The sequence below is a fragment of the Tasmannia lanceolata genome, unplaced genomic scaffold, assembly GCF_043159265.1.
Source record: "Tasmannia lanceolata isolate RefF3 unplaced genomic scaffold, GAP_Taslan_0.1 ptg000008l, whole genome shotgun sequence".
Classification (NCBI taxonomy): domain Eukaryota; kingdom Viridiplantae; phylum Streptophyta; class Magnoliopsida; order Canellales; family Winteraceae; genus Tasmannia; species Tasmannia lanceolata.
The window spans coordinates 28,951,850-28,978,454 of record NW_027518685.1 but is presented as its reverse complement, the minus strand read 5'-3'; the positions used below and the strand labels follow the sequence as shown (position 1 = coordinate 28,978,454).

The window sequence follows — 26,605 nt, the reverse complement described above, 5'->3', positions numbered from 1 at the left end:
AACTTGCGAGTCCGCGATAAGATCGATCGTGGCCGTTTAAGGAGTAGATCAAGCAAAGGCCATTATTGCAGATAGCCACAAAGGTAATAATTCTAACATTTTGTTTTATTTAAATCACCACCATATCATCTAGACCCTAGGATCTTGGATTCAAGGGAGAAATTGACGAGAAAATTTTTGTTCTACGCGATTTATAGTTCCGCTGCGCTTAGCGATTTCTCCCGGGGATTACAACCCTTTTAACAAGGGCTCCCCACCTATGGCGACTTAAAAGAAAAATAGCAATCATTTATGTTTGTATTCGATGAAGTTTTGCATCTATTTGAGCAAGCAGACTATGAAACATAGAGCTCATTCTTTCTTTTTGATATTACAGGCTGTTCGAAATACTATAGAGAGCAAATCATTGTTGGAATTTGATAAATCGATATAAATGGCCCTTGATAAGTGAAGCATTGTAGTGTTCTAGGGCACTTATGATGTATTGAAAATTGAAAAGTCCTTGTATGGTTTCTAGGGTTCTTTATCCAAGGGTCTCCTGTGGATTTCTATATAGTTGTTTGGCTGCCTAAAAGACTTGTGAAGACTATAACTACTTGTTTAATGTGGATAGCTATTTTAGGGATGATTTGTGCCTACACAATTATGTAGACATTTGTGTAGAGAAAGAAAGGTGAAAAGGTGCTGGAAGAAGTGTAGAGATTTAGAGAAGGAATGGGTGGAGGAGCAGGAGGTCATGACCCGTTTGATATTTTCCAGCCCTTCCTTCTTTTTGGGAATAAAGTTTCTGTTATCTCTCTCTCAAAAAAAAAAAAAAAAAAGAGGAATGTTGCATTTTCTCTCTGATAAAGAAATGTGAAACATTATAATATTGTTCCCTCTGCTCCCCCCCACCCAGCTAGTATTTATGGAACGTCCAAATATAAGATTTATTTTCCTTTTTGGGTGACCAGGTGGTGGAAGCAGTAAGGGCCGAAGGCAGAGGAGGGGAGAGGATGTCATTCAATGATTCATCCTCTAAAGGTTTCTCTTCGGACAGGGGTTAGTCGTGCGGGATTGTTGGTCACTCTGGAATGCCTGGGACTACGGGTGATTCTGGGAAAGTCCAAGGGATTGTTGGTCACTCTAGGAATGCTTGTGACTCCTCAAACAGAGATTTCAGCAGGGATTTCAAAGTGATCGAAGATTCCAAGTTTTGGGTCCCACTAAAATGGGTCGAAATATTTCTACTCACATATATTGATTATATGAGAAATTATATGATGGGTGGCCGTGAAAACACGTGAAGTCTGGAAAGTATGGTACGGACCACTCCATATGATGATCCAAACCATCCATCTATTAGACCAGAACTTAAATTGGTTGTGCCCCAAAAATCATTTCTAGAGGATCCTAACCCTCCGATCTGTATAAGAACTGCCCTAAAAATCATTTATGGAATCTTCTACAGATCGGAGGGTTAGGATCATCCTATGGAAATGATTTTTGGGGCACAACCTATTTAAGTTCTGGCCTAACAGATGGACGGTTTGGATCATCATATGGAGTGGGCCGTACCATACTTTCCAGACTTCACGTGTTTTCACAACCATGGTTTGGATCATCATATGGAGACCGACACCGAAATCGATAAAAACCGAAACGGTATTTCATTTCGGCCGAAATTTTGGAATTTCAGTAGAAATTTCGGTTTTTCCGAAATTTGACCCAAAAAATCTGTTTTTTTAATATTAATTTAATATTTCACCGAAATTTCAACCGAAATTTAATATCAAATAAAATATTGGTTTCAGGTTTTGTACTAGATTTCGACCGAAATTTCAAAATTTCAGGGTCTGAGACCGGTACCGAAACCGAAATTTTAAACCTTGTTCACAGCCACCCATCATATAAATTCTCCGATTATTATATGAAACTAGTTGCAAACACGTGCAATGCACAGAGTAAATCTTGCATCAAGTAGATCGGTTGAGTAGATAAGATCAACCAATTAAATCAATCCTACTTATCATGCCAACCACAAACTCTTTATTACTTATCTGGGAGGAGTCTTAATTAATTAAAACTCTAACAATTGCTATCCAACAGTTTTTTAGTAATCCAGTAAAAGCAAATATAAACGTTGAATGGGAGAGAATATAGTGGGGGTGCCACATGTCACACTCACATGTCACACTAGCGTAGCCACTAGCTTTCTCAAGCTCCACCCTTTTCAACGGAATTTGCATCTCACCTTTTTTGTAAAGCGCCTGGAATTTAGGAGACTCTTTACGTGAAAATCCCACCCTCTCGACTACCGCTACACTTGAAAGTGGAGGGGAAAAGTCTTCTCCGACTAAGGGGGTATTCTCCGAGTCCTACGTAGTGCACCGAAGTTGCGCACGACTAACCCCCCCTTAGTCTCTCAAAATGTTATCTGTTCCAAGTGCAAAGGGTGACTTACTCTTGATCAACTCCTGTTATCGTTTTCTTTTCCTATATTTTTTACTCTCGTCAATTTAGGCTGGATGGGGATTCTAATGAAATGGTGTTTATTGGGGGCGGAAAATGATCAAAATCAGGAGCTTCGATGATGTGTGCCGGGTGTCAAGGTTCTGGCATGAAGGTTTCGATTCGGCACCTTGGGCCTTATATGATTCAGCAGATGCAGCATCCTTGCAATGAGTGCAAGGGCACTGAGGAAACAATCAATGACAAAGATATGTGCCCACAGTGAAAAGGTGAAAAGGCTGTGCAGGAGAAGAAAGTACTGGAAGTAGAATGCAGAATGGTCAGAAGATTACCTTCCCTGGTGAAGCCGATGAAGTGGCAATATTATTATTTTTTTCCTGGACCCTCGAGAAGAAGAGTCCTTGATTTTGTATAAATAAGGTTTCTTTGCCCCTGACCATTGATTCGATGGGTATTTTGTGTTGGAAAATTTGTTGAGGGTACTGTTGATGATAGAAAACAGAAACTTGTTGCTTCAAGGCGTGATATCACTTTCCTTAAGACAAGATTCGCCCCCACTAGTAGTGTGCAAAGGGGATCCGCGAATTGCCTCCAAGATACAATGAAGCCTAGTAGGGAAGCCCTACTAATGTTTGATGACGCGTAGCACTAGCGGAATCAAACCCGAAATGCCCTTCCGAAATTTCAAGCCTTAGAGAATTCTCTAGATTCTGTTTCTGCAGAAAAACAGTATCTAGAACAGTAAACAAAAGAAAAACAGTATGTAGAAATACTTGGGGATTTTTGTAGGAGTGTAGAAGAGAGTGTAAAATCAATCAGAATTGCCAATTCGATTTCTATCTGAAATGACTGAAGTTTGCACATTTTTATAGACCATCTGGTGTCTTTTCAGTGTGAAAAACACCTCTACAGGGCACCTTTCCAGAATGTTTGAAATCTGACCGTTAGATCGCACCCATTGATATTGAACGGTCCTGATCGATCCTAGATGTGACTGTTGGCTTGAGTAAAATCCTCTTTCCAACCCAGTCATCGTTAGATCAATCATCTATGGTGTGGATCGCACCCCCTTGGCACATGACCGTTGGGGACCGTTAGGCCCGAACCGAAGCCCAACCCAACTGAACCATTCGGCTTGATGGGCCTGCGAACCATTTGACCCACCCATCCGACCGCTCCATCTTCATCTTGATCCAACGGTGCAGATCAAATCTGGAAAAATTAAAGGCTCCAATCGCTCCTCGCGACGTGCAAAGTGCAAAGTGCAAAGTGCAAAGTGCAAAGTGCAAAGTGCAAAGTGCAAAGTGCAAAGTGCAAAGTGCGCCTAATAAAGCGCCACTATGCGCCCTATAGCCCATTGCCCACGCCGCGCGCGCGCGTGTGCGAACGGTGCGTTGCACCGTCCCGCGGGTCCAACCATGGGTTCAACCCAATGTGCAATCAACAAGAGTTAGAAAAGGTAGTGCTTTATAAGCCCTTCTCTTTCTTTTCTCTCATCCGATGTGGAACTATCTTTTTCAACTACACTTCTACATCCTTTTGTAAAAGCAAATATTTCCAAGAAAACTTTTTCTTTTTCCCAAACGCTTTTGATAAAACATTTTCCAAAACACTAAAACATGTAATATACATGATTTTGAAAATGCAAAATCATTAACATTTTGCAGCCAGATACTCTGACAGGTGACATTGTGTTTGTGCTGCAACAAAAAGAGCATCCCAAGTTCAAGAGAAAGAGTGATGATTTGTTTGTGGAACACACATTGTCACTCACTGAGGCACTCTGTGGCTTCCAGTTTGTATTGACCCACCTTGATAACTGGCGACTGCTGATCAAGTCGGATCCTGGGGAAGTCGTTAGCCTGGTAAGATAATTTTCACTGAGAACAGTTTGGTTTGTGAACTCTTCCTGTTGTTGATCTGCTGTTATATTATATATATTGTATGTGGATGGGTATCTTTTTCAGAACAATTCAAGGCGATAAATGATGAAGGAATTCCCATGCACCAACGGCCATTTATGAGGGGGAAGCTGTACATACATTTCACTGTGGACATCTCAGATTCATTGAGCCCAGAGCAATGCAAGGGGTTGGAGAGTGTGCTACCTGGAAGGATGTCGACCCAGCTAACAGACATGGAGCTGGATGAGTGCGAGGAGACGATACTACACGATGCGAACATAGAGGAGATGAGGAGGAAACAAGCCTCTCAGGCCCAGGAGGCCTATGATGAGGATGACAATGCTCATCACGGTGGTGCTCAAAGTGTACAGTGTGCCCAGCAATAAGTCATAATAGGCTACTGATATTTGCACCACTATGTTGTAATAATTGCACTAACTCAGCTCGTCTTTTCTGTTTTAATTGGCTTCTGAGAGCCTTTTGAGAACTGTAATAACTTTTGACAGCCATTTAAATAATAAAACACAAGATGGTTTGGTGCAATTATCGCAGTATCCTACATAAATATTGCAAATCAAAAGACCTGCATTTTTTTGGAATTTTTTTACAAACGCTTACTAAATATTTTCCTAGTTTTTCAAACATTTGCCGACCCGAATAATTTCTGAATCCGAAGTCTGCAACTATGGCTCCGATGACCAAGATAGCAATTTATCAAATGCTGTGGTGGTAGAATATTAGCATGACTGTGTGAACCTCCATAACAATAGTGGGAAGGAGCAGAGGTTTGTCCACCGTTCATTTCTGCAGCAAAGTGTGACATGAAAATTGGCTGTAAGCATCTTACTACAAGGAAACTATTCAAGTTTCAAGTTAATGGAATAAAAGCCATTAAGATAACAACATTTCAAATGAAAGCTTGAACTTGTATGGTTCAATGGATATCAATTTTAATGGTATGACCGAAGGAAATTCAGGCATGAGATAGGACAATTATAAGATGTTGCACTGTAATAGGGAGCAGTACTATTTGCTAACATCTGAGTATTGAAAAACTACCGTGACAGAGGCATAGTACTTCGGCAGAGTCTCCAACAGCTGCACCACATCCAACAGAGCCCTGAATGGACTCTGGTGATTTTCTTATTTGTTCGTGTAATGAGTCTCTCTCTCTCTCTCTCTCTCTCTCTCTCTCTCTCTCTCCTTAGGCCAGACATCTCTGAACAAACCTTTCACATTGTTATACAGTGCTCTAGTGTTTTGGAAATTCTCACATTCATCATGAGGCCAAACACATACACCTTGAATTCATGTGTTGAGAGGTTAAGTAGGTAGACAAAAACCCGTACAGGTGTGGCTCTTTGGCTTAAAGTCTTGGGTATGCTCCCCAGAGACGAGAGTTCGAATCCCCCTGGGCTTACCCGATGCGCGTGGTTTACGGGTGATTGCGCGCATCCGGAGGGACTTAGTCCCAATCTACAAAGTGGGGTGGCGACACCCTACGTCATCAGAAAAAGAAAAAAAAAAAAAAGTAGGTAGACCAGTTTTCTTTTTTATCTTGCATCTCCTTTTGGTGGCTTAAAATATCACCCAAGAGTATCCTAATGACTAGATTTTTCAAAACCATATTATTCACTAAATTAAAAAAGAATATGCATAGCAGCCTTAATTTCCAAAACTGGCAGCATTTTCCTCACCCATTGTAGAGAAATAAACAAAACAAGATACATATTATTTGCCCTTCACTGAACTGGGCAGTCACAGTGAAAGGAACAGATTGTTGCTTTTCATACCATCTATTCTTTCAAAAAAAAAAAAAGGAAAGGCAAGAGTTAACAGTTGATGACTTCCACGATAAATATATGCCAGTTTCACAGTGTCCTTCAAAAGAGTTCATACCTCAAATGTTGATTGCATCTGACTCTGCAAATAAGCAGCAAGGCTATTCACTGGGCATTATGACCACCTGCAAGAAGAGTATCCGCCACGGAGTCCAAATCATGGGGAAAGAAAATCCTGCACACACAAAAGTATTTGTATTCAAGTCTGTGGAAAGAAGGGAAAGTATGAAAGGTGACAAAAGCCAAGAGTGATCCCACAGTACCCGGCTATGAATTTTAAAAAAAAGAAAAAAAAAAGTTAAATGAGTCGGTCTTCAAAATCTTGTGAACAAATGTCTTGAGTCAAATTAGCCGCTGATTTCAAATTTCTTGAAGGTAAGACCCTTTCTATGCTACAAGGAGTCATACAACTTATGTCAGCAGTCAGCACTAGTATCAAGCACAAATAGTCTACAGAGTTAAGGTCACTCCATAGCATCAGGTAACCCTGACAAGCTAAAAAAGAATACTGTGATTTAAGCAACTGAATCTGAGCACAAGTTAGTTGAATGAAGTGGGAATGGGTTTGAGTGAATTAGAGTGGCAGTGCCTGCTATCAAGAAGAATCAGGAACAAGGAGGGTGCCGAGGAACAATCTGTCATACATAATGTAACTAAGGGATTTGCTAGGAACCATCATAGAAGGCATTTCGCAGGCGGTCTGTTGCATGAGAGAGCAGCCACAAAGGCTCACTTTTCAACAGATTTTGTCTAATTCATTTAATTCATCTGAGGTGGTTGCACTGTCATGCAACACCCGGTCCACGAAATGCCTTCTGCAATGGTCCCTAGCAAATCCCTATAACTAATTTGGAAAGGAGTACAAAAGCCTCCAAGAGCCATTGCAAAGAAAACATTCTGGAGCTAAAAGCAGTTTTGTTGCCTGAATTTAGAAGAACTTGAATGACACCACGGAAATTACCTGCAGGTATTGTGGTATAAGGTGTTACTCAATTGATCAGTGTCACCGATTCCTTTACAGCCAGCCACTACCTCAAGAACTTGCCTGGAAAGAACAACCATATCATCTCAATTTATCAAAACAATTCAAGCAATAAAGCTAGAGATGTTATCAATTAAGGTTACTTCTATCTTACTATGTAAGATGCATAGGGCAACATTATATGGACAGTAATGGCATGGTAGCGAGGAAACATTATAGTGGCAAGGGCGGCCCAGTGCACGAGGCTTCCGCCATTGCGGGGTCTGGGGAGGGCTAGATGTACGCAGCCTTACCCCTGCTTTGCAGAGAGGCTGTTTCCGTGACTTGAACCTGTGACCACCAGGTCACAATGGCGCAACCTTCCCGTTGCGCAAAGGCTCACCCTCTACAGTGGCAATAATATATGGGACAACATTATAGGGATGGTTTTAAATTTCCACCGAATCCAACACCAGACGACCGAAATGTTTTCGTTTCTATTCCCACCAAAACCAAAACACATATTGAAACCAAAATTGAAAGTGCATTAATGAAATACTATATCATTATGTATTACGTAATAATATTTATATGAATTGCAAGTGAAATATAGTATATGTATTATGTTTAAATATTTATAAGAATTACATATAGAAATGTGGGTAAGCACTGAATTATCAGACACGCGCGACGACACATGTCAGTAGGTGCTCGATGTTATCAAACCATTATGGATGGATATTGTTAGGAATTAACAACGCAGCAGAATAACGATGCAATGATAAACGAAAGATTCACACACAAAACACACAGATTTACGTGGTTCACCCAACCAGTTTGGTATGGGCTACGTCCACGGCAGAGCGACAAGCCAACGATTCCACTATTCTGAAGAAAAGATTACAAACCCTCACGCCTCTCGTAGCGTCTCCTGATATCACATCCCTTTTATATGGCGTTCAGAAACGCGTTACAATAAAGAAAAACCCTAATTCATGAAAGTACAAAACTACCCCCAATATAAAAATACCTTAAAAAATTCGTGTCGGGGCCTACCGCCCCCGAACCCCCACCCCCTTGCAACCCCCCGGCCCACTCAGCGACGAGCGGGACCGCCGCAGTCAGGGTAAAGTGTACAGTACTTTCCAGATTAGACTGAGATCAGGCTTCACCAATAACAGATATCTTGCTCAAGGTTTTAAATTTCGGTTCGGCTATAATTTTGGCCCTCATCAAAACCAAAATTTCAGCCGAAATCCCAAAATTTCGGTCGAAATTCGGTAGAAGAAATCGAAATCCCATATTTTTCTCCTGAAATTTCGTAATTTCGGCTGAAATTCTCTAAAGGAATAAAAAATTAATATTTTATCAAATATTCTGCCGAAATTGTAAATTTCGGTTTTGGAACGTTTCGATTTCGGTCCTCACCAAAATCCGAAATTTCGGATTTGGGCCGAAATTTAAAACCTTGATCTTGTTTATGTGATGGTTTCTAAGTGTTTATTTGTACTTGTTCTAGCATTTTCTAAAGTTTCATATTAAAATTCTATCATTTGCACATATTTCCATAAGTTTCCATGATTTTACAAGATTTCCACTGAAATTTCCAAATGAAACTGAAACGTTTCCATTTCTGCAGTGATGCCAACCGAAACCGAAACCGAAATTTAAAACCTTGTGTATAGGGAAAGTAGAGAACTATCGGCACCCTCTTATTCATCCATACAGCATTATCACTTCAGCGGACCAAGGACTGGCAGCTAAATGCGCAACATGAAGGGCATGAAAAAGTAGCAATATAAAGATAAAAGGAGATAGTTGGAACTGTTGGGGTTTCCACGTGAAAGCAGAGATCCCACATCGGAAGATTCCTAGATGTGGATGGACTTTATAAGGACTTGCGCAACCTCCCCTTAACGGATAGCTTTTAAGGGTGAGTTCTACTCGAGTCCCAACTAGTGGTATCAGAGCTCGGAGTGGTAAAATCCTTGGAGGAAAATTATGAAACAGGTTGCCGCTCTTTGTAACTTGGCTGTGTATACCAAACGCTTTTCTTTTTTTTATGGCAAAGCAATTCATTGATAAAAATAACCAAGATGGTCTAAAAATTACAGAAAAGAAAAATAAAGAAACAAAGGCAAAGATACAAAGCCAATAGGGTATCACATCCCTAACACCAAGAACCAAACACCTATTATTAGCTGTTTTTTCACTTGGATTTATGAATGTTATTCTGTTTTTTTCAATAAATATAATTCTTTTTACGTCGAAAACGATATTGGAAAATAAAGCCAAAGAAAACAATGAGTTCAGTAAAATATATAGGATTGCAAGAAAATAAATTGCTCTCAACTTGATGCATCCTCAAAATGGTATTGGCAAATTATAGATGAAAAAAGCTAGAATTTGTCTCATAGAGTAGTATCACAACATTCACTAAGAAAGCAAATAAGTACTTTTGCTCCAAGAACACTTGCTGTCCAACAGGCTAGCAACTCCAACTTCGGCATATTGATGTCCTCTGTTGTAAACATGCAGTGAGGGATTGGAAACTGCTGGAGGGTTCAATCCTCAAAATCAACTCTCTCAATATTTAAACTCTAACTTGGAACGTGCTACGGCCCAAAGGAAATAGAGTGAAAATCTTCAAAACAAAAAAAAAAAAAACAGTCCCTTCCTTTTTCTCCTTTGCCCCCTCTTATAGCTTGTTAACCAACCAACTTCTCCAAAAGCTTAAGCTGTTGGAGAAAGGCGTTATTTATCTTTTATACTTTAACACTCCCCCGCACGTGTGGCCCACTTGGCAAACACGTGGCACATGTGGCCTCACTTTGGGCCGACCATCGCATGTGGATTTTTGCTATCCGGGAGGTTTGAACTCGAGACCTTTGGCCCTGATACCATGTTAACTAACCAACTTCTCCAAAAGCTTAAGCTGTTGGAGAAAGGGCGTTATTTATCTTTTATACTTTAACATAGCTTAAGAGATGCTAATTACCTAAAATGCCCCTTACATAATCTTAAACACAATAAAAGACATTTTTAGGCCCCAAAACAGAAATTTTAGAACCAAATTTCTCATAAAAGCTGAAGGAAAGTAAAACCCTCACAAAGTAAGCAGCTGGATCTGGAAATGACCAAGCTAACCCTAGGACTTTCTTTTGCTTGCTTGCATTGCAACCAGGCCGATCCATAAGATTTTTAATCAAGGGTGTGTGGGAGGCATATTTGAGAAATGTTATCATGAATATATGCATTTTGTCAATCTTTAGATGTTTCTGTAGTTTCTTGCCTGGCACTGCATTCATGTAGCATTTTTGTCCATAAAGATCTGCTTGTTCATTCAATTTTCAGTTGCTAGACTCGATGCATGTTCGGTCCTGTACAAGGAGTAGATCTCACATGTATTGACCATGTTATCCTCTAAAGGTCCAGATTGAAACAAGAATTAACCCAATGAATACCAAAAATGTCTTGGACAGAAGCAAAAAGACTCATGGCTTGAACGAGGAAGAACTAGATCTGGTCTAAGCTATTAAAGAAGGTAAGTTTGAACAAACAACATTGCACTCCAATATTTGCTGTAACAACGTAAAAAAATCTAAATCAGTAAAAATTGGCCATATCAGAAACTAAATTAATAAGAACGGAAAATTGCTTGATTCTAGTCAATAAGTATAGTCAATAGGTACTACAAAAACAAATAAAACAAGTGTCTTCGAAGCAGTCTTCAAAAAATACTTGGACAAGAACCAATCCAAGGTAAAACTGAGTCGAATTGGGGGAGCTAATGATTGATGCAGCAAGCTTTTTATTGATTCAACAACCAATTTGAGTAACAGAGGGGCAGTCAACACTAATTATTCCTCAAGCGAGAGCTTGAAGATGAACACTTAGACTCGAAGACCCATGTGAACAATATTGAAGACACGTTAAGTTTTGTTATCACTTGGAATAGAAGGAAGAGCAAAGTGTTATGGCAAGTTGTAGCTCATGCAATCTTTACGTTTTAGAAACTTTTGTCAATAATCCACTTGGTAATGAATTGGACCAAAACATAACTCACAACCTATTATTGCTTTAGATATTGTATTGTATGAAGTGGAAGAAGATGGGTAGAGTTGAACTTGTATAGATCATTAGAGGTCGTTGGGTATGAATTTAATCCCACGACTTCCTTCCCTTCTCCCACTTTCTCTCTTCCTTCACCTCATATATTTACTCTTCTATTATTATCCTTGTTCCTTCTTTACTGAGTTGATTATTTCCGAAAACTTATATATGTACATGAATTCTTTTGATAAAAAGAAGCAAAAGATTGTTGAGATTTTTCTATCTCCACGAAAAACTGGCAGCATCTCCTGTGAACAGTAAAAAGAACATGAGGCAATGAAGTCGATCACAGCAACAACACCGATGCATGAAAGCAATCAGAGATCATGAAAATAATCCAGATTCACCTTCAAGCAGATCCAAAATAGTCATACACTGGTCTGAATATGCCATAGAAGGTAGAACAATGGGAAAACAATGGAAGTTACCTAACAAAACATGGTTCATTGCGACCTTTAACAGTGCAGTCCCGGTCATACTTCTCTTTCTTCTTAGAAGACCAAGTGGATTTCACAAAATTAATTCCTGAATGAGTATTCTTGATTTCACAATATGGTGAGTCTGTTTCTATCATCATTCTATCGACAGGAATGCCTCTTACAACTTCAAGATTCTCAGCTGTCTTTAAAGAGCAACCATTTACACCTGTTCATCAGCACACAAAAAAAAGATACAAATCAAAAACCTGTCACCTGGCATCTCCAGGGAAAATCAAATGGGAAGAATATATAAAAAGAGAAATCCTTCCAAAATATAATCAAAGTTGTGAAACTACCAGTTACTCCAAACGCTTAAGCTGATGGAGAAGGCGTTATTTAATCTTTTATACTTTAAAACTCCTCCTCACGTGTGGCCTTTCTTTGTCCTTCACGCGGCACATGTGGCCCCTCTTTTTTGGTTAGTTATTACACGTAGAGTTCTTTATACTAGGGAGGTTTGAACTCAGGACCTTTGCTCTGATACCATGAGAAACTACCAGTTTGTTACACATGAATTAAGGAAAAGCAGGTAACAGCTCCACAATCCTCATTCAATTGTTTCAGTTTGTGCAAAATATGCAATTTAACACCAAAGGTAGTGTGTTGCCATATGCAACTGAGACATGTTGAAGAACTCAATTATCAATGGATAATACATTCTTGATTGGGAAAAGTACTATAGGGAAGTAATAGGCAAGTCAAAGGTGAGAAGTAGATAGTGCAGGAAGAGAAGGTTTACGGGAGAGGAGAGTCAATCTATTAGCTAGATGAGCTAAAAAGTCCATCCATTATGAGTCAACCGATAAGAAGGGGATAGTCATCGGAGTGCAAAAGAAAACCTAGTTTCAGGGAGCTTACCTCGGATGACTTTTTCAAGAAGACAATTTGATTAGGACTCTCTTAAATTGGAACCAGGGTAGTATGACTTTAGAATAGGATGCTACCCATTGTGGGTCAACCGATAAGAAGGGGATAGTCATCGCAGTGCAAAAGAAAACCTAGTTTCAGGGAGCTTACCTTGGATGACTTTTTCAAGAAGACAATTTGATTAGGACTCTCTTAAATTGGAACCAGGTATGACTTTAGAATAGGATGCTACCCTCTTATAAGGATTGGAAACTTTGTGTTAGCAGCATCCCATTATTGATGACTCATATGAAGATGTGGTCCGGTTAGTAGACCAATGGCCAAAGCCCCAACTACATCAGAGCATGTGGGTCATTCCAATAGGGTCACTTCGAATGTAATTGCTGGGAAGTAAAATCCTGAATGATACGTAACACAGTGAGTGATTTGAAATAATGACAATGGATAATAACTAAGCAAAAGAACATGGCGGCTCAAAGGCATCAGGGCGGGTAGTCTTTCAGTGTGCAGTAGATTGGAATCATGACCTGAACATGACCCATATGTTATTGTCCGGTATAATCACCCAGCCGGTACATTTCAAAGTGCGATGCATAGCATAGGAAGGAACTATCATGATGTCTTCCCAAACTCTTTGCAGCTTGGAAAAGAAAAGAGCAATGGTAGTAAACAACAATCTTGAAAATCGTCTCTTCAGACATCCCATTTTCTATTACTTAAGACATTCTCACTGTTAATGTATGTATGTTTGTAAAGGATTAACAAATTTAGTTCTACATAGGCTTCAAAATTTGACAAAGATGAAAGAAAAATGTAAAAGTGCATCGCAGATGAGTATTCTCACCTATAAACAGATTATCGAATTGTAAGAGTTTGTCACGATCTTCTGCACTACCGGTAAATGAATGGGCAACCCCAGCAATAAACCTGTCAACAAGTAGAATTCATCCACATCAACATGCTATATAATCTGAACAGAGTAGATCCTTTGAGGCTTAAAAATGGCCTCATAGGTGGGTAATCATCGGCCATTACTCATTTTCCCCAAGTTAATCGGGCATGAGGACATCTGGCATAATGGGGCGTACACGATTCGAACCCAAGTCTAAGCTAAGATTAAACGGCTTCCTACCACTAAGCCACCACCCCAGATGTCAACAAAAACGGAATAAATATATATATATGTTAAAAATTTCCAATAGTCACTATTCACAATTACTATTCACAATAGTCACTATGCAATATTACTATGCAGAATTACTATTCATAATTACTATTTATAAGTACTATTCAAAACTACTATTCACAGTAGGACCCACCGAGTACTATTTACAAACGGGTCCCACCATCAGTAGGTCCCACATCAGCGGGCCCCACACCAGCAGGTCCCACATCAGCGGGCCCCACACAAGTAGGTCCCACACAAGCGGGTCCCACATCAGCGGGTCCTACCAACAGTAGGTCCCACAACAAGTAAGTCCCACACAATAATTCAAGTTACTATTCAAGCAAATAAACTAATAATATAATAATTCAAGTTACTATTCATGCAAATAAAATAATAAATAAAATAATAATATAATAATTCAGGTTAAGGCTATAAATAGAGGCTCGCAGACGAGGAGAAGGAAAAAAAAAAGAGAAAGAGAGAGGAAGAGAAGAAGAAGAAAAAGGAAAAAGAAATCTGAGAGAGGAGAAGGAAAAGGAAATCTGAGAGAGAAGAAGGAAAAGGAAATCAGAGAGAAGAAGGAAAAGGAAATCTGAGAGAGGAGAAGGAAAAGGAAATCTGAGAGAGGAGAAGGTAAGTCTGTCAATAGTTATTTATTTACACAGTGAAATATCGGTGATATGGTTGGTTCTACCACCTATGGATAAAGCGTGCATATGAGGCGATAACTCGCTATCGATTATGCAAACTTTATCATCATATTTGAACGGTGAAATGCTCGCATAGTAACCGTAAAGTAAACTGTAAGGAAAGAAAGGCAAAGAAAGGCGAACTGCTGAGCATAGTAGCCAAAGAATGGTGGCCCACATGAATAGTAACATGCGGGGCCCACATGAATGAGTAACATGCGGGGCCCACATGAATGAGTAACATGCGGGGCCCACATGAATAGTAACATGCGGGGCCCACATGAATGAGTAACATGCGGGGCCCACATGAATGAGTAACATGCGGGGCCCACATGAATAGTAACATGCGGGGCCCACATGAATGAGTAACATGCGGGGCCCACATGAATGAGTAACATGCGGGGCCCACATAAATAGTGCATACTGGACAGAAAGGACATGAATTTGATAAAACTTAGAATTATTTACAGGTTAATCATTCCTATTCTTGTTGGGACTTTTCGGTTACTATCTTCACTCAGAAATCAAAAAGGCAGGTGACAGCTAGACCTTGTCTTGTAATGGTATTCAATATAATTGTCTATGCAATGTAGCTCTGCTTATAAATTGCCTGATAAATACCTGCTTAGTGAATTTATACTCGCTTGCCTGGAATCAAATGAATTGAAATGAATGCTGGAATCAAATGAATTGAAATGAATGCAGGAAGAAAGGCAAAGGTAAGTAATTGCATACATGTTGCATACATGGGGGAGAGTGAAGGGGAACATAAGGGTGTGGTGGAATCATCCTGGGACCTAAGGTCCAAAGGCCAACGCGAGAAGCGTGTACTGCCTTTCGTTGGCAAACCAACCAAAAAGGGAAAGTATCCCCGAGGGATAGTATCCCCGGCTCGGCAAATGCGAGACCGTAATCCAAGTCCATAACGTCACTACCTTCAGACAGGGGTAGTGGGTAGCCGTGCGGCAAGGACACCGGCAGAAAAAAATAAAAGAAAATGAAAAAGTCAGAAAAGAACTGACAGAAAAATAAATGGGGGAAAAGCCGGATGTACCTGGGGAATGTGCTGTCTCATAATTGTTGCATGCATAGCATACATTGAAATTATTGTCATTGCCATGGGCATTGTAATCTTTATTATATTGCTTCTAGACATTATTGAAAATGTGGATTATATTGTATGCACTGTTTATATTGTCTCTTTTACTCTGCTCGGTCTTTGGATGACCCTGCTTTGACGTTGATTCCTCCACCACAGGGGTTGAGGCATTAGATGGCAGAGCAGTTGCAAATGAAGGAACCATGGGATAAGGGACTGTGTGATCAGAGAGTTTGTTCCTGAGTTTTTACATTTTGACGCCTTGCGTCATTTACCATGTCTATCAATACTTTGTTATGATAAGACATCTTTCAGTTGTAATAAGATTCTATCGTGGTTGATGCTTGTATAAAAAAAAAAAATAGTTACATGATTTTTGCTTTCTTTTGCTCGTAGCGACTCGTCGGAAATCGGGTCGTTACAGAGGCAGTATGGACTGATCCTGGACTTACTCTGTATGAAATGGGTTTAAGGTACAAACACAAAAAATGTAGGATAATTTGGGTACGGAATATATAAATAGTACATATATATAACAACAACAAAAAATCCATCACAGGTCAGAAGACTGACAGGTGAACACTATAAAGTGGACATTAAAGACCGGATAAAAGCACGGAATCGAACTGCTCTTGCCTCTCAAGTCTAGTTGGCTCAATTGAGTAAGCCAACTCAAATAAGTTGGTCAAATGGTTCATTTTAACTCTCAAGAAAGCTTGATGGAAGTTTCCTTGAGTTTTTCAATTTTTCTGAGTTGTAACAGAGGTTTTCCAAGTTCCTGATCTAAATTGTACATTTCTCGTGACTGCTGGCTACTTTGTACAGAATATTCAGCTTGCCTCTTGAAGATTTTACTGATTTGATTTGACTTGGTGAGTTGTTAATTAAGCAAAATAGTAGGAAACAAATAGGTAAAGTTTCAGAAAGAACCAGCAGCATATGATTATGCCATCTCAGCCTAACATACTCACCGATCCCTATTTTGCACTAAAATTGAGTAGAAATCTTCAGCAGCAGCACGCATGTGCAGAAACATAGGTAGCTTTACAGCCTCTGCTAATTCAAACTGCTTCTCAAAATACCTAAGATAGATAGAAGACAGAGATGGAATAATTAGCAGAGAAACATGCAGTAAACGAAAATCTGCCCCCACCAAAAGCAATGTAAATGAGCAATTTCATCCTCATAAACTTCAGTAGATAAGTTCTGAACATACTTTTTCTGAATCTCAGATGGACAAAAGTGAAGCCTATCATAGTCTAATCCACATTCACCAATTGCCACCACCTAGATTGCAGAAGTCTGAGTCTTAGTTTCCACAAATAGAAATACGACCAAAAGCAGTAACAAATTCCGAAGAGATTTGACTCAGGAAGATTGGCACAACCACCTTTACATACGAAGAACACTGAGAACTAAATTCTAAGCTTATAATAGTGTAGCACTTAAACAGGTTACATGTAAAGTAGAACACAAAGAAATAAACTCTATCCTTATAATAGTGTTCCACTTAAACAGGTTCCATACTTGTAAGCCATTATGTACCAATGGTTTTTCCATTCCAGCATGAAAGTCGAGTCTTACATTTGTTATGCCGGGTGCCAGGAGTAACTGCTGAAATCTAGCGATGCAGCAATCTTAATCCATCTTATATCATATAAATGATAAGACATACTCAAACGGAGTCCAAGCATAATATTATATGTGCTTTCCTCACCAATTCCTAAGACAAGCAATCAAAAGAAGTCTAAAGACATTCCCTTTTTCAATATCGTGTGCCAACATGACCGACAGCGAAGACCATGGCATTTATCGAAACTGAAGTTGTAGAGGGAAAATATTCCATGTTGAAACTATGAGTGCTCCAATGTGTGCAAAAGAATTCAAACCAGAATCGGACATGAGAGTTCATCTCATAAATGCTTTGTCAATATTGCTGCAAAAGAGAACCATTCCACAACTTCCATTACAGCTATAACAATGGGCTAGTGGAATGCTGTATCATTACTCTTGAAAAAGTCCAAGCTCAACAAGAACTGTGAAAAGTGAAAATCCATAAAGATGGCATGGGCTTCTCTAGAATGATAGATCCCCTACTATTTTCGTCGACCTCATAGGCATATTTCTGTTTCTCATAACCAACTCATAAATTCCTAATTGATTATTTTAGACAAACAGATTTCGGAAACTATCTGGGTCCCTAATGTAAAGAAAAATGAACTAGAACCACAATGGGGAAAAAATCCGAAGAGGACACTTCCGAAGAATGGCCATAGGATTCTCCTTGAATCCAACACAAAATCAAAACTCAAAAAATGGCGTTGCTATTTTATTTGATAATGAAAAACATTTACAAATATCAACTCAAATAAGCTTTACCTTGGGTTTAATCTTAACCATTCACTAATTATCAAACAATGACAAGAACCAAATTAAAGTCTTTGACAGCGTAGAGAACACCCCAAAGAATGGCCATAATAACCTTGGGAAAAACCCAAATACAAAATCAGAACTCAAAAAAAATGTCTTTGCTATTTTATTATTTAATGATTAAAAACATATACAAACATCAACTCAAACAAACTTAACCCTAGCTTTAATCTTAACTCATTAATCATCAAACAATGACAAAAACCCAATTGAAGTCTCTGGCTTGGGCATACACACCTGCTTCCTATTTATCAAATGCAATTTCCTAAAGATGATGACATCATCATTCCATAGGAAAGTGCGATGGAGTCGCCCGATCCGATCTACAACAGAAGTTGGGATCCAAAACATAGACATAAATTAGGTCTGGATGTTCAAGAGTGTTAAAGTATAAAAGATAAATAACGCCTTTCTCCAACAGCTTAAGCTTTGAAGAAGTGGGTAAGTTAACATGGTATCAAAGCCAAAGGTCTCGAGTTCAAACTTCCTGGGTAGCAAAAATCCACATGCGATGGTCGGCCCAAAGTGGGATCACATGTGCCACGTGTTTGCCAAGTGGGCCACACGTGCGGGGGAGTGTTAAAGTATCAGAGCCAAAGGTCTCGAGTTCAAACCAGGGAAGCAGGATTCGTACCTGAGGGTGGGGATTCGCGATTCCCCGAATCGCGAATCGGAATCGTGATTCGATTCGATTCCCCGATTCTGGAGAATCCCGAATCGATTCCGTCGGAACCCCGATTCCCAATTTATGGAAACCCCGATTCCCACTTTATAGGAACCCCGATTCCCAGTGAATCCCCAGCGAATCCCAATTCCCCAGCAACCCCCGGCGAATCCCCGACGAATCTCTAGCAAACCCACGATTCCCGCTTCCAACCATCCCAGGAGCCTTCGATTCCCGCTTTCGAATCTCACTTTCGATTCCCGCTTTCGAATCTCACTTTCGATTCCCGCCCCGGCAACCTTGGTTCAAACCTCCTGGATAGCAAAAATCCACATGCAATGGTCTGAGTTTAACACTCCAAGCTGTTGGAGAAAGGAGTTATTTATCTTTTATACTTTAACACTCCCCCGCACGTGTGGCCCACTTGGCAAACACGTGGCACATGTGGTCCCACTTTGGGCCGACCATTGCATGTGGATTTTTGTTATCCAGGAGGTTTGAACTCGAGACCTTTGGCTCTGATACTTTAACAAAGAGCAAGGCTTTAAGAAGAGTAATTCTCCAGGAATAAATACTTTTTTACACCCTTAGAGCTTAGATTCAATCCTTTCCACCGCCAGATCCCAGCCGTGGGGAGTCAGATTACCTCTCTTGAGAGGAAGACAGATATTTTAGCAAAAGGGAGGCAGTCATAAAATTCAATAAGGAAGCAAAGCCCTCAGCCATCAAATTATTGACATTAATGACACGGATGTAAGATTTGTGTTTGTTAGTTCTTTGACATGTGATTCCTTCAATGATAGTAATAAGGGCCTTGATTTTCAGAGCTTGGAAGGGCAAAGCCTGGGATACGATTATGATGTCATACACATACTAGAGGTGCCAGATAACATGACACACACACCCCACCCACCCCCCCCCCCCCATCCCGCGCTCACACACACACGCGCGCGCAAGGCAAGACTCCAGACCATAGAGGGTTCCCTCTCACTGCATTAGAAAATATATAGCTAATGTTTTCTGTAGTTGAAGTAAACAAGAATGGGGACAGAGGGTCACCCTACTGAAGACCCTTGGAGGCACCAAAATGGCCCACTTGCCCCCCATTAATAATGATTGAGGAATGAGCTGTAGAGATGCACCATTGGATCTGCTTTGGTTCTGTTGAACTTGTTGACAACTGGTCATAGCAGGTCAAGGAGGGTGGGGGGCAACATACTCAAATGAAGGCGACCATGCTCTTGAGGAGGCAAGACAATTGAAAGCGGAGAAAACATAACTAACCTGACGCACTGGTGGACTCAATGGGCACAAAGGCCTGCCTACCAACATACCTACCCTCGCTAACAACAATGTATGATTGGTGTTGATCAAGTCTTAGCCTTGGGGGAGGAGGGATTCAAATTTTGCCAGCTAAAAAAAGTGAGTGATGCCACCAGGAAAACATATGGAGCTTCCATCCACGCGGTCTTGCCGCATCATCGTACCTTCCTCTCGCCCTAGATATCATTATCCAACACTTTGTCCATGATCTCTTCGCAGAATTGTGCAAATCTCCATGGGTAAGGATGGCTACCCTCCAGACATCTTATGACATTTAGAGAATCACCTTCCACAATTGACCTAGATACACCTCTGTTGTCCACCAATATGAGGCCTTGGAGCACTGCTCTTATTTTTGCTTCTTTGGAATCCGTGAATCCAATTGGTACTGCCCCTGGTCGCACCATTCTCATCCCTGAGTAAGCCTCCCATGCCGTCCATCCCTGAATTACCAAAGCATGATCCATCAAAATTGAGCTTTAGCTTTACAAGATCTTGGGGAGACCATCTGGGGGTGCCCCTAGCATTACAATCCTCGGACCAATATCTCTGCTCATCTGAATATGAGGTGAACCTGAAATGAGGTAGAACTTTCACCCATGAAATAGTTAGCGCTATCACCTTGGTGTACATGATGAGCAGACTCTTTGATATGTCTCTAAATATTCTAGCGTTTCTTTCCTTCCATATCACCCAGATGATGGCCACAAGAGCCACTCTCCATAAAATTCTCCCTTTCTCTTGCCATGGAGTAAAGTGCCAACTTTGAAGGAGATCCACCACATTTGAATGATCAATGGACTAGACCTTATTCCATTGACACTAAGGTCGATCTTTCCACCCACCGATCCTTCTTTGACACCCTAGGGACGGTGAAGATGCACAACTCCTAAAGCAGTATTGCCGCACAAAAGGTGCGGAAAACGTCTCATAACATCACCAAAAACCTCTCAAAATGATCCCTCTCCTCTCCATCAACCAGCCCAAAAACTCTCATAAAGATTGTTGCATGCATCAACAAACTAATGGCATGCATCAAAGGGCTCTTTGATCAACTGCTTCCATGCATCAAAGGAGACCTTGATCTTTATTATGATAATCATAACAAGTAGAAGAACCTTTATTGCAATTTTCAAGTTTGGAAGGAAGTTTCATCATGTGTACCACTAATTCTTGCACGCATGTATCATGTAGTCTTCCGAACTTCTCACTTGGTAGACAAATCAAAAAATTAAGCAAGAATCACTAGTGCGAGAGTGAGTTTATCCACGCAGTGTCTAACTAATCATTAGTTGTCCATAATTGAATTTTGTGTTTTTCTCCCAAGTCATCTTCTTTTCCTCACCTTCTCATTCTTGTAAATGTATTCAAGTGGTGAAATCGTGAAGACGATCAAAGATGCCTTGAACACAATCAATGGGAAGAATCTGTCCTTTTCAGAGAAAAAAAATGTTGCGGACTTTAATGGTGACAAGTTGTGAAAGAAAGGGAAAAGGTGTGCTAGAAAAGGAAGGAAAAAGTAAAATTGATGTAGATATAGAAAGAAATTTGGAGAGAAAGAAGAAAGATAGATGGTGATTGGAAGATGGAGAAAATATGGTGTATTGCAAAAGGAAAAAGAAGTTGGCTAAAGGAATGAAAGAAGAAAAAGGCCTGAGAGTCGTATGGAGATAAAAAGGGGATGAAAATCATAGGGGGAATATTTGGTTTCTTTTGATGAGTTTTTTGGTGATATAGTGCTACTGTAAGACCTTCCATGCCCCTCAAAAAGTAAGCATTTTCGGTTGGGCGGCTACTCTTGAAAGAATTCAGACAGTGGATTTTCTGCGAAAAAGGAAGATTCTTATTATAGACCATTGCCCGCTATGCATAGAGGCAGGGGAATCTGTGGACCGTTTACTTTTACATTGCAAGGTGGCTAGAGAGGTATGGTGCAAAATTCTACGTAGGTTTGGTATTCATTGGGTATTCCCTGCAAAGCTAATGGATCTTTTTCAAGAAAGGCAATTTGTTCCTTGGAAGAAGAGAGGAAGGACTCTATGGAATATATCTTTTCTGGCAACCTTGTGGGTCTATGGAAGGAAAGAAACGCTAGAGTCTTTGGCGGGACTTCTAAACCATCGGCTTACATCTTCGTTAAAGTCATTGCATTGACGATCGCTTGGGCAAAGGCCTCCCAAGTTTCAAGTTTGTATCTGCTTATGGATTATGGGAAGATTGGAGAGAAGTATGTGCAAATGCTAAGAGGAGAGTTAAGACACTGCAAGAATGGGTCCCCCCTCCATCTGGTTACCTGAAACTCAACTTTGATGGCTCTAGCTTTGGAAAACTTGGCCCGATTGGCGTAAATGGAGTTTTGAGAAATGATCTTGGGGAGGTTCTATGGGCGTTTGGGGCCCTATTGGAATAGCGGATGCATCAGAAGCTGAGGTGCGTGCAGCTTACCAAGGTTTACAACTTCTGAAGAGAGATGGCCTATCCAACGTCATAATTGAAGGTGACTCTTTAAATGTGACTCGTTGATTAAACAAAACTACGGAACACCTGTAGCGTTTTGACAGACTGTTCAAGGAAATGTGCGATTGGTTAAAGTCTTCACTAATGGTGTTCCAATATGTTCGGCGTTCTGCAAATTCGGTAGCAGACAGCTTAGCTAGAGAAGGGGTCTCTAAAGATTCCTTGGCACTTTATGACTTTCTCTCCCCCTTGATTTATATCATACCTTGTATCTTCTTTTTCTTTAGCCTTTCTCGTTGTATTTTACCAACTCAGTCCTCTTTCAATATATTGGCTACCATTTTCAAAAAAAATAAAATAATGCTACTGTGAGACATTTTCAACAAGCTTGGATTTTATTGAAGGGCAAGCGAATTTGAGTCCTCTTTTGAAAAACTCGCTGACATGCACCTAAAGTTAGTGAGGTGCAAGTCAGCAAATAAATGAATATTGGAATTTCTAAACTTTAATCCCTTGAAGAATGGCAAGGAAAAAATAGGTCGTAAGCAACAAGAAAGGATTCAAGGACTTTGAAAGGGGGAGAAGATTAAGAAAGGAAAAGAATACAAGTATTTGGTGGTAATGAATTAAGAGGGAAATAGAGAGGACAGTAGGAAGAGATTTATGAAATTGAACAGAGAAGACAATGGATATTTGAGAAACAATGGAGACTTATGAAAGAGAACAAAGAACAGAGAATAAAATACTCACCAAGCTAACAGGTAGGAAGTCTCTAATGTCCTTGGGACCATTTAATACTAATAGGCACTACAAGCTGTCATTAAGTGTCTATGTTCAGCAATCACAGCTAAAGGCCAGACAAGAATGGATCCAAAGTTCTGGTGGGGGTCCTGCCTAACCCCAGCTTACTCATAAAAAAAAACAGAATGGATCCAAAGATTGGAAGATGTTGAGTTTCTCTAAAGCAAAGAATGAGGAAGACAAAAAACAGAAGCCAAATCAGATGGATGTTGCTTAGTTTGTGTATGCATCTGCTGCATGGACACCAACACATAGAGTTTTGATCAATTGCTTAAAAAGTATAAAGAAATTTTAACCGATCCAGCTCAACCTGAATTAAGGAAAGCTGGTTAGTTTTAAACCCAAGAAAACTTGATCAAGTACTAAAAAAAACCCCAAAAGAATGGCCATCAGCATATGCTTTGTTTTTTCAAACTCAAACCCAACATGAGTAAAGACATACGCCATGTTCTGATTAAGAGTAAATTTTCGATTTTCAAACATTGAGCAACAGTTAACACTAACAGGGATAGAAAACAATAGCAATTGGTTCGAAATAATGAACTACATATCAAGCAACTAAAATGTAGCATTGGTAATCAAGAAGAAAAAGCATAACCTTTCCTTTCTCAACTCCCTCTTTGGCCAATGACAAGAGGGCCTGAAAGTGTCCCTCTGGGCTCCCACTCTCTTCAAATTCCTGAAAGAATAATCAAAGCAATGAATAGAAACACCTCCAACATCCAATCCTAATAATGACAAATCAATCAAAAAACCACCTTGCATCTAGTAGGGTGCACGCCAACGGTACAGAAAAGCCGCCCTCCACAACACAATCAGCAAAGAACCAAGAAGAAGAACAAACAATTAGTACATCTTTATAAGACCACAAAAAAAAAGAATAAGAGTAAAAAGAGAAATGCAGATAGGCAAACCATCTGTTTCTGCAATGGCGAGGGCTTCCTTCGATTCTTCGAGTGACCCGCCCGTAACCTTGTCCAGAAAAAAAAAAGAAAAAAGAGAGAGATAACACAAAATGCAAATTCAGATGCAGATGCAGATGCAGATAAGGATGGGATATGAAGAGAAACTGACGATAATCCGGTCGACTCCGGCAGTCCATGCTCTTGTAAGAACGGCGGGGATATCAGCCACGTGGCATTGCCTGCCGTTGTAAATCCCTTTGAACATGCTATCTGAGTCGTTTGGTAGAGGGTTGAAGAAGGAGAAAGGAAAATAAATGAAGAAAAGGAAATCCTAGAATTTTTGGAATAGAAGAAATAAAAGTGTTTGTTAGAATGACTGACCGGTGAAATTGACGGCAATATCTGGGGATGAGAAGAGAGAAAGTTAGAAGAGGGGAGGAGAGTATAAGAAAGAGGTTTGTTTAATTGGGGAGGATAGTGTAGAGTGAGTAACTTGCCTATCATCCGGAGAGACGAGGACGCCATGGGAAGGTGTGGAAAAAGGTATCACCAGGTAACTTGCTACTCGGAGCTGATCTGGTAGTCGGGAAGAAAACGAAAATAAAAGCCCTCGAAAATAAATAAATAAATTAAAAGGGATAATTACATTTTCACCCCTCTAGCTTATGACACATCCACTTCAACCCCTGTAGTTTAAAGAGTGACAAAGACATCCCCACTAGTTTCGTTTTGTTTAAGGTTTGCCCCCTTAGCTGAAGGTCCGTCCATAGATTGAAGGGTTAGGATGATCCGATGGAGCTGATTTTTTGGGCACACCCTATCTATATCAGGACCTATCAAATGAACGCTTTGGATCATCCAAATAATGTGGGCCCATACCTGAATCTAAACATTATAAGTACATGCTATGGTACTTTATATTGTGTTGTTATAAGCATGGTTTAAAATTTCGGTTTCGGTAACCGTTTCGGACATTGGGAAAACCGAAATTTCGGCCGAAAATTTGTATATATTTTTTTTTTTAATAAAAAATGCATTTTCTAGAAATTTCAGCTGAAATTTGGTAAATGGCGAAATATTTTATTTCGCCAAATACCGGTTTGGGTCCCCACCGAAAACCGAAATTTCGGATTTCAGTCGAAATTTTAAACCATGGTTGTTACAACGTAGTTATTGTAGCGTTCTGCGTTTTAGATTTGTGGGTTTTAGTTACTCTTTTTTTTATGTGTCATGAAGTGGGTAAATGGGTTGGTGATGTGGCACACCTTTGTGTTCATATTTAAGGAGTTGTATTTTAATGAAAGTGTGGAGAATTTGCAACTAAAATAGAAACTTTGTTTTAGGAATTGCCTCCAATCAACCCTTCCCCTCTTCTTCTTCTTTTTTAATCTTTTTCCTTTGTTTATTTATGTTTCGTCCCCAATTAGGCACATAACAAATCAACACTTGCATTTGCATGTATGCTATGTTCTCGCGTAGCGATTTTGTTGTGCTATAGTTAATTTTCTTTTGCTTTTATTATTTTTGATGTTATGTGCTTACATTGATTTGAACAATAGATGAAAGGAATTGGATTCAAGGGTGATCTCTTAATGCATGATATGTGCATATAATTATGGTGTTTATGGGGCAGTTGTAATGTAGTTATTATGTACTCGTGGGAATGTGTTTTAGGGTTGTGGGTGTTAGTTATTGTTGTTATGTGCTTTCTTGAATTTGAGCAATAGATTAAGGGAATCCGGTTCTAGGGTAATCTCTTAATGCATGATATGTGAATATAAGTATGTTGTTTATGGGGTTGTTGTGATGTAGTTATTATGTACTTGTGGGAATGTGCTTTAGGGTTGTGGGTGTTAGTTAATGCTTACATGTCATGTAATTGTGTTTGTATTTAAGGACTTGTATCTTAATGAAAATGTATAGAATTTGCAACCAAAACAAAACCTTATGTTTCAACACACACACAGGGAGAGAGAGAGAGAGATAGAGATTTCTTAATTTTCTAATGCCTCAACGGGCAGTCTTTGCACGCAAATGTGGGAAACTGTGGGGGAGGTGGTGACATAGTCGCCCCCTTTTCTACCCCAGTCACCCTCCCCTAGTGTATTTATAACTTATGAGTTATGACACCATGCTTTTAAATTTCGGTTTTTGTATGCATTTCGGCACTCGTCGAAACCAAAATTTCGGCCGAAATCCGATACACAATTAAAAAATAATATTTTACTGAATAATACCAATTTTCAGGCAAAATTTCTGTAGTTTCAGCTGAGATTTCTAGGAAATGGCTCTATAATTAAAAAAAAAAAGATTTTTGGGTTGAATCTCTTGAATTTTCTAACGAAATTATAAAAACACGAAAATTTGAATTTTCGGCTGAAATCTGGTATCGTTTCGGGTATTGGCAATTTCGATTTCGGTGTTGTCGAAATTTGAAACCATGTCTACGACTA

General features: G+C 39.8%; 1 protein-coding gene and 1 pseudogene across 1 annotated transcript; one reads left to right on the top strand and one right to left on the bottom strand.

Annotated features, from left to right (window-relative positions):
* Nucleotides 1-1,073: 1,073 nt before the first annotated feature.
* LOC143882862 (dnaJ protein homolog 2-like) lies at nt 1,074-4,741 on the top strand (annotated as a pseudogene).
* On the bottom strand, nt 4,740-24,777 carry LOC143885089 (TatD related DNase). The gene is made up of 13 exons (XM_077389062.1): nt 24,650-24,777; nt 24,534-24,554; nt 24,322-24,422; nt 24,162-24,219; nt 24,006-24,049; nt 23,846-23,926; nt 16,789-16,859; nt 16,544-16,654; nt 13,461-13,543; nt 11,699-11,915; nt 7,158-7,241; nt 6,255-6,371; nt 4,740-5,159 (listed from the first exon to the last, which is right to left on the bottom strand). Exons 1-12 carry the CDS (start codon nt 24,675-24,677, stop codon nt 6,302-6,304), a joined length of 969 nt encoding a protein of 322 aa, XP_077245177.1. The 5' UTR covers nt 24,678-24,777; the 3' UTR covers nt 4,740-5,159; nt 6,255-6,301.
* Nucleotides 24,778-26,605: the final 1,828 nt, after the last annotated feature.

Coding starts and splice junctions, on each gene's coding strand:
- LOC143885089 (XM_077389062.1), bottom strand. CDS start 24,677: ATGGCGTCCTCGTCTCTCCGGATGATAG. Junction 11,916..13,460: donor ATTCGATAATCTGTTTATAG/GTGAGAATACTC, acceptor GCTGATGAACAG/GTGTAAATGGTTGCTCTTTA. Junction 6,372..7,157: donor TTATACCACAATACCTGCAG/GTAATTTCCGTG, acceptor TTGTGTGTGCAG/GATTTTCTTTCCCCATGATT.